Raw genomic sequence first — 13,051 nt, 5'->3', positions numbered from 1 at the left:
GAATGCAATTCCTCTCTGTCATTCATATACATTACTCAGAAAATTTTTTCATATATTTCATGGCTTTGCTCCTGCACATTTCTTACATCAGGTTCTATCCCTGCCTGCTACTTTTGTAGAAATGTCTCACATGATTTTTCTAGAGCAGCCAGCTCCCCAACTTCTGAGCCCTTTTAGACTTGTAACTACTACTGTTAGTGTCCAGCTACGTGCTCTCTACATCCACCCTACATAGAGAAGGCTGCCAAGGCTTTCTGCTCAGTGGCCTTGCTTTGTCTGTGGGAACAATCCTTCTCTGCAAACAGACTGGCTTTGGAACAGATGAGAGCAGCAGACAGGAACATCTAGACGAGGCAAATTTGGGGATCCATGTCCTAAGAATCTAAATTCCGGGTCTAACAGGAAGCTACTGGGGGAGTTTTTAAAAGCTGGGAGAAACATGATTTTGCAACTGTTTTGTGGAAGACAGACTGAGCAGGAGGCTACCTGAGGAGGATCTCTGAAGTCTGGCTCGTCCCAGTTGGTTATCAGAAGGGGAGTAAATCTTACTCTTTCTTAGGCACAAGGCAGGTAATAATAAACAGTGCATAAACAGGCATGCAATTTTTCTGTTGTATGAGCGTTTCACAGAGGTGGGTGGCAATGAACAGAAGATCCAGAAATGCTGATCCAGACTGTGAGAGGGGCTGTAGGTACCTTCTTAGTACCAGCCATCCATTGTACTTCCACTGGCCTGGGATGGCCCCAGGAGCCTCCTGGACCAGTAGCCCTAAAAGTGCCCTGTCACCTCATGTTTCCTTGGAGCTGCGTAGACACTGACTCATTCACCTTCTCAATGGGAAGATGGTCCAGTAAGATAAGATAGCCTATTTGCAAGTCAGCTTCTCGGAACACTGATGCTCCTGTTTGCAGAGCTTCTGGAAGTACAAGTGAAGGAAGGAAGGTAGGAAGTCACAGGAGGCGCCCAGGGTGGCACAGACACCACGCACCTCAGTGGGACCTCTCAGCCCCGTGCTTCACGGTTCTCCTCCTACTGAGATTCTATCTGCTTCCCACCAGATGAATTCCTGGGCTTTCATCAGAGTGTAAGAAAAAGGTCTCATCCCCTGGAAATCCTGGGTGGGCAAGTATTCTTTTGTTTGAAAATCCCAAGTGATTTATTAAAAACACTAATAATGCCAATGGCTGCTATTTCTTGAGCACTTAGGAAAATACTGTGGTATTTTATCCACATTATTTTATTTAATCCTCTCACCCTTAACCCTATTTTATAGAAATAAAACTAAGGCTTCGGGTGTGTGTGTATGTGTGAAAGGGTTTTCTGATATTAGATATCTAGTAATGGAGACACTGCACTGAGCTGCTTTCTAACTCTTAGACTGCACATACGTGGCTGTGCACCTCACCTCACTAGATCACAATCAATCGAATGCATCTCTTTCCTCTATGATCTTCAACAACCAGAGGCCCAGAGCCAGTGCCATGAATCTTATAATCAACACCTTTTATAAAACTTCAGGATATTACTTGCTGAAACCCAGCTTTGTCATGAATAAAACAGGGGAAGTAAAAATGTCTTCCTATCAGATCAAAACAAAAATCAGGCACAACTTTTAATGCACGTACCACAGCAAATTGTACATAAAGACTTAGTAAAAGACATATTTACCTAAAGCAACTATGGAATGCCAGATCTCATGTGTAGACAACGTAATAAAACAGCTGCCATGGAGCTGTCTTACTATGAATGTACTGCATGTTGGAGGTACTCTTTGAGTACGGGGGCTATGTATGCTATAATATGGATTTTCTATGGAAATTCCTGGTGCTAAGTCAACACACAATAATATTTTGGTGAGTAAACAATAAGGTTAGCAGTTTAAACAATATCTTAGATCCAGAGTGTTAGGAATATGCTAACACAGTGGGCTGACATTTATCTAACAGTAGGAAAAATACTTATAAATGAAGTACAAAGGAAATGTCCCCAGGGTTTTTGCATGGATGGAAGCCACTGCAGCTCAGCACCACTACATCACAACTTCGACCCATTTACTCACAGCCCAAAATAGACTAACAAACTAGAACAACACAGAAGGAAGAATATATTTACTAATAGTCAAGGCATAGCAAGGGTGGGGTGGGGAGTTTCTGCTCATCTTTAAGATGATGGTACTCAATCGATATTGGATGACGACAACAATTTATAAGTATAACGTATCTTTAACCAAAATTCATGTTATTTTTAGTCAGAGTTTTCAGAGATATAACATACCTGAAAATGAGGTCAATTTAGTTGAAATTTCATTATTCTTTTAGTTTCGTTTTCTTTAGTTGCTTAGAATTCCAAAAGTTATATTATCCAGGTATATAATATCTGAAATAATATGGTTAATAATGGGAATTACAGTATGAGATAATTTTTTAAATTGTTTTCACCGCCTCATGATTTTTGGCCTCATTCGGAATTCTTGATAATCCACATACATTATTTTCATAGAGTGTGTCCAGGGCTGGGAGGATGGCTGACACATGCAGCTTCTCGCGGCCTTTCCTTTATACTGCATTTTCAGGTATTTTAACTACAGTTAGATAATGTCAACCTACATTAACATAAAGTACTTGCAATGCAATCATGGGGACTGGTGTTTGGGTCGACAGAATCAACATAAATGCCACCGAGTACCACCTGTTTCCCCAGCATTCAAAAGGCAGAGAGAGAGTGGATCCTTGGAGAAATCTGGTTACTTAGCCTAGCAGCAATGATGAGTCCTGACTTCAGTGAGAGACTTTGTCTTATCATAAGAAATGGAGCAATCAACAAAGACATTTTTGGGCTCCGAAGGCAAGACCTACAAGGATGCACACATGCCATAGGGATTAAAAACCAAATTATTTATTTAGAAAATATTTACACTGTATTACTTGAAACAATTCAAGGAATCAACTTGTTTCATGTAAAAATCCAGCATAACTCTGTGCTTAGCACTGTCATATTCATATTCTGAGACTTATTTCTTTCCATTTTTGTGGACAACTTATTGACTGTGAACAGCTTGAGTCACTGTTGACTATAATGTAAATGATAAATACGTTCTTATTGTCTTTACTTCTGGAAATGCCTTCTGCCAATCCAACTTTGTAGCTTTTGTATATGTTTTAATGAAAGAAGAGAGATTTCATAATAGTATGTTTGTGAAGTGCTACAACTCCTACTGTCAAAGCAGGGCTGGCATTTCTAGTCTACGAGTTAGTGTTATTCATAAGGAAAATGATACAACTTTAATCTAAAGGAAGCTTTGATATTCTTCACTGTGCCCCATCCCTCTCAGTGTTGGCCTGTCACCCTAAATGCAGCCCTTGGGATACCTGTCTCCCCTTGCCTTGAACTAATTCTGAATCATAAAGGGAAACCTCATGGCATTCCAGATAGCTCTAAACGTTTCTCTTATTCTGAGCCAAACCTATTTCCATCAATTTCATGTTCTCACACTTATACTGTAATCTGGCTCCTCTCCTGTCCAACCCTGATAATTCCTGAAAACCACTCATGTTTCCTGAGATATCTCATCCTGGCTTTACCATCCCCATCTCTCAAGAGACCCCTTGAATGCAAGAGTTACCAGCTTTGGAAATCTTGATTGTTTAACTCTCTCTAGGGGTCAAGACAGTGCCTAGAACTAAATTTTTTCAAACACTCCAAAGTGTGTTCTGGAGTCACAAATTCAGTTCATGTGACTGTCACTTTAAATTATTCGATGGACACATTCTACCTAAGTGGCTAGATTCTATCTTACTATCACTTCGAAGACCTATCTTGAATTTCAGTTCCCTCTTTGTTTTTTTGGCAAACTGGTGATCATTCTTACGTTACTTTTGGCAGAAAGTGGCTGAAGCTGGGTTCTGAGCCACCTTAATCAGAATCAGAAGCAAACGTGATGCCATGGAACTCATGGAGCATTTCATGAAATGGGAGAAAGGGAATTGTGAGCCAAAGGCAGGAAGCAGCAGAAGCAGAGCCTTCCAGAAGGAGGCGCCTCAGGCTGGACCCTGAAGCAGTTCTCTATAACTTAAATCAAGTGACTCCTACACATGGCATCCTTTAATCCAAAACTCTGGTTTGGAAAAAAGTAAGTTGTGTGGCCCCACCTGGATGAAAACTAAGTTTGTTCACTTAAATAGGTGTGACCAGGGAGAGGGCTGTGAATATATTGACCTTATAGATCATCCTTAGATGAGGTAAAGTAGGTTTTAACAAGAGATCCCAAGTTACTGTCTTTCTAGAGCAGCATTTTCAACCTGTGAGTTGTGACTCCCAAAAGGCCATTGAAAAACACAGGGATTTGCAATACAATTGATAACAAAAGCAAAATTACAGTTATAAAGTAGCAACAAAAATAACTTTATGGGCAGTGGTCACTACCATAGGAGGAACTGTATTAAAGGGTCACAGCACCAGGAAGGTTGAGAACCACTGCTCTAGAGCAGAGCAATATTCATAGATATTAATCTATATTTTTATTTCCCTACTTTCCTCCTTGACAGTCATCAAAGTGGGCAGTTATCATATCAGGAGAAATGAAGTAAGGAGAAAAAGAGAAACAGCTGGTGAATAGTTCTAGTTTTCCCCAAATCTCACGATCCTTAGCATTTCTCAGGAGAATATGAAAACTTCCTAGAGAATTTCTTGGAGGCTATTAAACAAGAGAGATATTTTTATACATGAAGAGTCCTGAAGAAACACAAAAGGAGGATTCTCCCAGAGTTCTTAGGGAGAAGGGAGAGATGCGAAGACCCTGAAGAGGTAGAGGCCAACTGTTTAACCTTCACAAAAAGAACATGATTAAAGCAGAAATCAAAGGTGTTTGTAACAAATAAAGAGGTAAGATTCTTGTTCTGTGGCTGTCCTCCTTGATGGAGTTTCTTATCTGCTAGGCTTGAATGAGAAAGACAAGAGCAAATGAGACTTGTAGTGTTTCTTCCACCCCACTCTGGATTTCGCCAGCAGGAGAAACTGTTTATAACAGTTAAAGCCCCACCCTACTCCTTTTAAAAATGTGCACAACAGTTTTCCACATCGTAGGGTTCATGACATTCATTTTTCTTATGCTGTTCCCCAGGGCCCATGAATGACAGCCCTCTGTGTGGATTCTTGGGCTGAACCCTTCCCGCTTCTTGTGCATGTCTCCTCCCTTGCAGATGTGGCTCAGGCAGAAGTTCCACCATGCTTTATCATTTGTCCAGCTTGTGGCTTATGTTTCTTAATAAATTCTGTCTAGACTAAGCCCTTTAATTTAGCAAACAGTGACAAATTGGCAGCTATGGATATGCTTCATCCTAAAGTGGAAATGGGCTGGGGGAGTGGGGACCAAAGAGCCAAGCCACCCAAACTGACTCTAGGGTTTGACTGCCCTTTGCCCTCTTCATTTTTGCAATCAGCAGGGCAATTGCTTTCAGAAAGGAGCTCAGTGATGTAATGAATGACGCCAGGGTGTCAGGTGACCTGGATCTATTCTTAGCTGCTCTATTGAACAGGAGTGCCCTTGGGCAAGTCATTTTTCACATCCAAATCTCATTGTTCTCTACCATGCAATAAGAAAAACACCTCGCTACCTCCTTACAGAATAATGTGGGTGTAAGAATTATGCACATGTTGTTGATCAAGAAAACATGTTTTCTTTAGTAATCTGTCAACATTTTTTCTTAAGATAATGTGGTTTCATGGAGTTTCAGGTTTTTAAATATTCCTAAAAATTAGAATTTATGTATGTTTGCTAAGCCTAAAATAAGGACTAGTTTAAGCCAAATCAGAAGGTGGACTTAGCACAGAGACAGTCCCCTCCACTATACATGAATGTGCTAACCTTATTTACCTGAGACTTGAATGAGTGTCAAAACCAGAATTCTAAAGCCCTGCCAGTCACCTAAGGATAAAAGATGGAGGATGCCACAGAAGAAGTAGAGACACATGAAGATGAGGACACTGACAAACAAGGCCAGGACTGGTGCCAGCTCTATAAATGAATCTCACTTTCTGCAGATCTGTTAGCTTTAAAAAAAAAAAATTCTCTTTGCAAAGCTTTCCAAATACATGTTAGGCTTAGAAATTTGTCCTAAGTGACTGTATTCCTCTAAAAGGGGAACAGATGACCATTTCAATTAGTATAAAAAGCTGTTCTTGCTTTTCACTAGATCTGTACTCAAAATATTGCACTATATTTATGGCTTATTCTGCTTTAAAGTAAAATAAATTAAAATCAGGAGTGTTCTCACTGGCCTACTAGGATAGGGAGAGTAGGATATAAGCCTATCAAGTGGGCAAAACACTAACTTGATTTGACTTAAAACTGTGCCCTGGAGCAAACATGCTGACCTGAGTCCAGGCCCTCTCTTCTGTCCAAGAGGCTCAGTGCTATTTCTCTGTGCACAAGAGGGGCTAGCACAGAAAGGAACCAAGGCAAGGAGTCTAAATCCTTGCATAGACCCAGGATGAGCTTTGTGGGAGTGGAGGGGGGAGGGGGGAGGTCTCACTGCCTGCCATTAGAATATCTGTTAGGATATTTTTTCTTCTGTAGACCATTAGGTTGCATGGACTGTGTGTTGGAATGCTGAAAACCCAGCTCTGTTAGTATGAACGGGGCTAAGAGCTCAGGGAGCGCTCCTTGCCAGTGAACCCATCAAAGTAGAAGTACACATCCTACATCTTATTCTGTAACACAGCCGCTCATAACCTGTGAGCTGGGACCCGCATCCTGCATATCGGATGCTTACATGACAATTCATGACAGTAGAAAATTACAGTCATGAAATAGCAACGGAATAATTTTATGGTTGGGGGTCACCACAACATGAGGAGCTGTATTAAAGGGCCACAGCATTAGGAAAGTTGAGAACCACTGCTATAATGCTCACACACAAACTATTTTGTAGATAAGAGTTTTTTTCACACTGGATGGGGAAAATTTTACTTACTGTCTCTTGAGGACCAAACACTTTTAAGCACAACAATTTTTGTCAATGTTTATTTCTCTCAGAGGAGAAATATTATTAACTATTTTCCATAACAATTATTCCAATATTCTTTCTACCTCCTAGTGTAGCAATTTTACACCAGCAATGTACAGAAACCTTGCTTTTTTGTACTCAGAAAAGCTGACACTAAGGACAGAGATGTTGGCACTTGGGTGGAGCCCTCAGTGAGCAGTGCCCTGTTCACCCACTAAGAAGGGTGCCTTCTCTCCTATGGGTGACACCATTCACTCAGACAATTTCATTTGCATGAGGGTCAGGTTTAGAAAACCAGAATTACTACAGTGAGCAGATCAGTGGGTACAGTTATATTCCTACTAACCAGGCAGGTTCTTGGTCTCTCTGAAACACCTGTAAATTTTCTTCCCATGTTGCATAGTAGGTGTCCCAGGAAAAAGCATCAAACCTGGAGGAGTGAAAATAATGCCCACGTGGTTTCAAAGCAGAACAGCTATGGCTGAAAGCTTGATTAACAACAGTACTGCTCTATTTGATGGAGTTTTTTTTGTTTTTTGTTTTTGTTTTTTTAAGTGTGGCAATCAGGTCATTCAGGGTCTCCCAGCTTCTTTTCCCCAAACCATGCCCCAGGGCACTCTCACCAAGATGGAAAAGCTCAGGGCTGGGATGTGAGGATTGGACCTGTCAGTGGAGACGTAATGCTCTTTCCTGCACTGCTTTGTATCTGTCCTCCCAGGTCTGCTGCTTCTCAATTAATGTCCAGACCCTGATGGAAAACGCAAATGCTAAAAAGTCCTGCCTTCCTCTGAAATACGGCCCCTAATAGCTTGTCACCCGCAAGACCAAAGTAAAATGTGTTTAATTCAAAGTATATTTGAGAGCAAAGTATATATTTAAGAGCAATCTGATGCCTTAGAAGGAAAAAAGAGAATGATTGTGATAAAACAGAACACAAGACAAATCACTTTTGATTAAGGTAGGGAAGGAGATGTGTTGGTTTGGAGAAAGGACTAAAAAGGGGCATGGTTAGAAGCTGATTTCCTGCAGAGAACTTCAGAGGGTTCAGCTTAGGGAGGCAGAGGTAGGAAGGCCCAATGAAGGACCAGCTCTCCCACAGTCACCCAGGCATTAGGGTAGTAGATATTTGAGGGCTGTGTGGATAAAGAAAATCACTAGAAAATCCCATTACCTTGAGGCTTTTTTTTTTCTGTCCACCAAAGAACCTAATAACTCTAAGACGACACAGACCCAGTCCATCCCTCTGTTTCCAGCTTTTTATGCTGACAAGGTCAGCAGGCTGCACCTACCCTACCTCCTCCCACTACGGTAATTATTGTTTTATAGGGCACACGGATTGCTGCTTTCTCAGCAGCTCAGCATAGACCCTAAACACAGGGATGTTTCATTTCCTTCCAAAAGCCAGCCTGTTGGTGCAAGCTCAAGTTAGCTTCCCATGGTTTAGCTTCTCTGCAGAGATCAAGCATGTCAGAGGAGTGACTGGAACTTTTGTCAGCCCACAGGCTGAGGCTTGCTGAGAATCAAGCTGATTTTTAAGTCAAACACTATGTACATCCAAAAAAAAAATATAGCTGATGTTAAAATTTGGCCCAGAAGAAGTGGCAAGCAACTCCAAGCGTGATCAAACTGCCAACAGTGGAATTACTGCGGGTTCCTCAACATCCCTGATCATTTTTCTCACTTACACAAATAAAGTTTTAATTCAAAACTTAAAAGCAAGGTCATCCAAAACATAATTCGGTCTGCAACAACACGTATGAACCTAGAGCTTTACCATAGAATAGACCATGGAGCACTGTACACTGTACACCAGGCCAGAGAAAGATGCTCCTCAGATCTCTATTAAGGATGTTAACCGTCACCATGCCAAGCTCCACACTGTTCCCTTCTTCTCTTCCTTTGTGCTACCAATGTTATATCTGGATACGGCAGAAGACTAGGATAGGAAACCCAACCCTCAGACAAGCATTACATCTATAGCACCCTGCTCCTTGACCAAAGCATTTCATACAGACAGGCTAATCCTGTGGATCAAGGGCTTATCAAAGTGCAGTTCTTTCTTGGGACTTTTCACTTAGACTTGAAGAAGGGAGCAGCATTTATGAAGGGACCAAGAGGGAAGGGTCTATAACAGAACAGAATAAGGTCAACAGGAGAGAGAAAAGCAGAGGTAAAAGAGAACTGACCAGAAAAAAAAAATACCCAAAGACAAAGAGCTAGGAAACAGGATGGCAACTTCAGAAGCCCCTGAAACTCAGGACCTGTTTCCTCACTGGGATGTTCCGATCTGGCTGGGTTTAGTTAGGTGAGACCCAAATGCTCATGACTTTTCTTAGGATCCTTTCTGCTGGATTTCTATCCCATACAATAGAAAATACCCTACCAATATAAAGGATAATAAACTTCAAATTCCCAAGTATCCCACCCCCCAGAGCAGATGGAATGATGTTAACTTCTCTGAATAAGAGACATGAACCACAGAGTGATGCAGTGATTCTGTCCAGTTTGTATTCTTGGAAAAGAATAATGCTGTGACCCTGTGAGTTACTTCAGGGTGGTGATCTGGGAAGAAGCCAATGCATTCACTAATGATTTTGCAGAGAGCACAACTTATAAAGTCAGCGTGGTGAACAGCCACCGGGGAAAGAAAACAGCCCAGGATGGACGAAAGAGACCAAAGAGAAGTTGTCTCTCAAGCTTCATCTTTAATACATCCGACCGACTGAGGGCTTGCTAAGCATTTGTGCAGGCTGGAGCAAGACATGGCTGCTTAAACACAGATGGCCTCGATCACTGGGACCTTTCTAAGAGGCAATCCTATTGGGAATCTGAAGATGGCCATCCCCTACTAGCAAAAGTAATGAGATCTAAAATAAACACAGAGAGGAGAGAGTCAGAGAGACAGAGACACACACACACACACACACACACACACACAGAGAGAGAGAGAGAGAGACAGAGAGAGAGACAGAGACAGAGACAGACAGATAGACAGAGAGACAGAGAGACGGAGAGAGAGAATGTGTCCTGACGGCCTTTATTATTCTTGTTGGCTAACATTACTAACAGCACTGATCATTAATTCTGCCAGGAACTATTTACTTCAACAACTTCCCTAAGAGAGGAAAGGTGAGACCACCTAGTTCAAGAAGGTGACTTAGCAAAAATCACTTACCTAATACATGGCTGGCCCAGGATTTGAATCTACCAACACCTAACAGGTTTATGAGTTTAACCATTATGATCCTCTGTCAGCTATTAGCCATTGTTTCCCTCCAACAAGGCTACTATCTCCTAGTTTCTATGCCCAGGGACCTGTCAATTGTTGGTGCTGCCACTAGATTGCATACTCTTCAGAGAAAGGAAGATTGGTGTTCAGTTGTCTCTGGTTGAGGAGAATCCGGAGCTTGTGGATACTCTAAAGCAATGAGTCTATGATGAGGGGTAACCTGATGTTTGAGTCTCAGCTTTAATGCTTTCCTTCTAAAAGGGGGAATAAATCAGAGACCTAATAGACCTTGCAGCAAGCCCTGGAAAGTGCTTAGCTATACCTAGAAAACTTTTCTGGTGTAGACAACAGAAATGAATTCTCTCTCTCTCTGTCTCTCTCTCTTTGTCTCTCTCTGTGTCTCTCTTCATCTCTGTCTCTCTCTGTCTCTCTCTCTGTCTCTCTTCATCTCTGTCTCTCTCTATGTGTCTCTCTTCATTTCTCTGTCTCTGTCTCTGTCTCTCTCTGTGTCTCTCTTCATCTCTGTCTCTCTCTCTGTCTCTCTTCATCTCTCTGTCTCTGTCTCTCTCTGTGTCTCCCTTCATCTCTCTGTCTCTCTCTCTCTCTCTCTGGAACTTAGATCTCCCATGGTGACACAGCCACAACGACACATACCCCATCTGCAAACACAAATACTAAACAAGCTGTGGCACACCTGGAACCACTGTGGGAGAAAGCCAGATGCTTTGCTGCTTGACCAAGTCTTCTCAAAGGCTTGGGTCTGGGCCTTCATCTCATTATGAGTATAATGTGCTTCACACAGTTCTATACTACAGACCCCAGACTCTGCATTCAGCCATCAGGCCTGAGTCAATGCCAACATCAAACTCTTTAGGAGCTAGTAAGCAGAAATGCTGATGATTTAAACAGGAAGGTTTCCATTGGAAATCTGTTGCAAGTGGAGATATTGCCCTCCCTCACCCAACACACACACACACACACATACACACACACACACACACACACACACACACACACACACACACACACACACACACTGCTCCCAGCTAGTTGTCCTTGGGTTAAAAAGAGGCTTAGTTGTGGCCTCTGGAGAAAAGGACATTGCCTGCTATTTGAAGGAGGGGTATCCAGCACTTACATAGAGGAGAAACAAGAGTCAGCTTTGGAGGGCTAAAGAGTTCTGATGGAGGAAGATAGGATGCTGATGGTGATGGCTGTGATGATGACAAAATGATGGCAGAAGAAAACGGTGATGGTGAATGTCACCTACGAATACAAGCACAGTGCAGCAACAGACACCTCGTCATTGCCAAGATAAACACGAAGCAGCTTCTATCCTCAGTCTAACTTCGTGCAATTGCACCGTAAAAAAACAAAAACAAAAAGACAAAAAAAACCCCGACGAAATAAAGAAATAAATAGAGAAAGACAGACAGGCAGACAGACAGACAGACAGACAGATTGAATGCAAGCTTGCACTCTTCTTCCCTCTTTGGCCCTCCAACCCTCCCGGCGTTCCTGTGTGCCAAGCTGGAATGAGACTGCACTGACAGGTCAAGAAGGCTAGGGTCTGAGAGTTAACGACATGAGTTCCATGAGTTCTATAGAGAGAGATGTTGGGGTGATTCTAGGGGGCCACCAACGCACATCCCAGCACCCAGCAGCCTGGCTGCGGAGCAGAAGGAACCTACTGGAGGGGAAGCTAAGGTAGGAGGCTTACCAGCTCTGACCAGAACCTCAAAGCCGGAGAGGTCAAGCAGACAGCCTTTGACTGGGAAGAAGAGGTGGGGCAGACGGCCAGGAAGAAAGCTCTTTTACCTGACCAGGTGCAGCAGCGGGAGCAGCTGCTGGGAGGGATGCCTCCGCGCTCCAGTCCCGAGCCAGAGCGGTGAAGCGGTCGCTGTGCCTTCCACCGCCGAGGCCCCGCCCCCAGCCATAAGCTCCGCCTCCCCAACACGCGCCAGCCTGACAAGCTGTTTGGGGGAGGTGTGCAATGGGCTGATAGACAGCCATCTCGACCAATGGGAATGTACAGCGGCTGCGAATTCCGAGGATGGGAAGGCGGGCAGAAAGCCGCAGCGCCAAAATAACTGACCAAGCGCGGTTCCTGGCCGGATTGCTGAACCGTCACTGTGTGGCCTGGACCTGACGACTGCTAGGTCAAACTTGGTAGTCTTTGGGCTAAGTCTAAGTGAACGGAGAAGGCGACAACTTGTCCTCGGAGGCAAGCCCCCATGCTTGCTGACTGCGGGCTGCGTCCCAAGGCGCACGCTCAGGACTGGCTGGAAGTGATGGGGGAGGGAAGCTGGTGGCCTCAGTTTTCCCAAGGTTCTCTAGCTTTAGAGACCTGGCCAGGCCTGGTGGCTCCTGGTACTGTATCATAGTCTAAAATTGGAAGAAAAAAAAAAAAAGAGGGAGGGGGGAGAGGGAAAGAAGAAAGGAAAAAAAGAAAAGAAAAGAAAACTCAATAAAAACCAAACCTTTATGTTTTATGTTAGTCCACTAGCTGGGTCTTTTCCCAACCTCCCTGCTGCCTCCAAACTGCTCTTCTCCTAAATGACTCAAAAGCTAAATCGGTTTAAGCAGAAAAATGTTCAGAACCGTGGCAATGCAGAAAAGGGGACTGAGTCAAGGAGCCTAGGTCTTGCAAGGCAGTGAGCAAGCCTGCTTGTGTGACTCTTGCAAAGCTGAAGCTGTTTGCTATCACTGTTACAGTGTTGCTAGCTCAGTACAGACCTTCAGACCCAGCCACAATGTTTTGTTCCAAATAAAGGTCTAACTACTGATGATTACAGCTCAAGCCAGGAAACCTTTTAT

At 43.1% G+C, this 13,051-nt stretch overlaps 1 protein-coding gene across 12 annotated transcripts in view; it reads right to left on the bottom strand.

The window, feature by feature from the left end:
* Fmn1 (formin 1) overlaps positions 1 to 12,162 on the bottom strand; it is a 370,679-nt gene extending 358,517 nt beyond the window's left edge. For 6 of the 12 annotated variants that reach the window (XR_004118764.1, XR_004118765.1, XR_004118766.1 and 3 more), the window contains exons 1-2: positions 12,053 to 12,162; positions 11,373 to 11,500 (exon numbers count right to left, since the gene is read on the bottom strand). Coding sequence is in view for 2 of the 12 variants with exons in the window: in XM_031371369.1 (XP_031227229.1) it covers positions 7,352 to 7,430 (79 nt within the window). In the remaining 10 variants the exon portion in view is untranslated. Of the gene's footprint in view, positions 1 to 7,351; positions 7,436 to 11,372; positions 11,501 to 11,954 lie in introns of all 12 variants that reach the window. The other 6 variants (XM_031371369.1, XM_031371364.1, XM_031371370.1 and 3 more) reach the window with 6 other exon arrangements.
* Positions 12,163 to 13,051: the final 889 nt, after the last annotated feature.

The sequence above is a fragment of the Mastomys coucha genome, unplaced genomic scaffold, assembly GCF_008632895.1.
Source record: "Mastomys coucha isolate ucsf_1 unplaced genomic scaffold, UCSF_Mcou_1 pScaffold15, whole genome shotgun sequence".
Taxonomy (NCBI): Eukaryota; Metazoa; Chordata; class Mammalia; order Rodentia; family Muridae; genus Mastomys; species Mastomys coucha.
The sequence above is the reverse complement of the archived record's forward strand: the minus strand, read 5'-3'. Positions and strand labels throughout refer to the sequence as shown.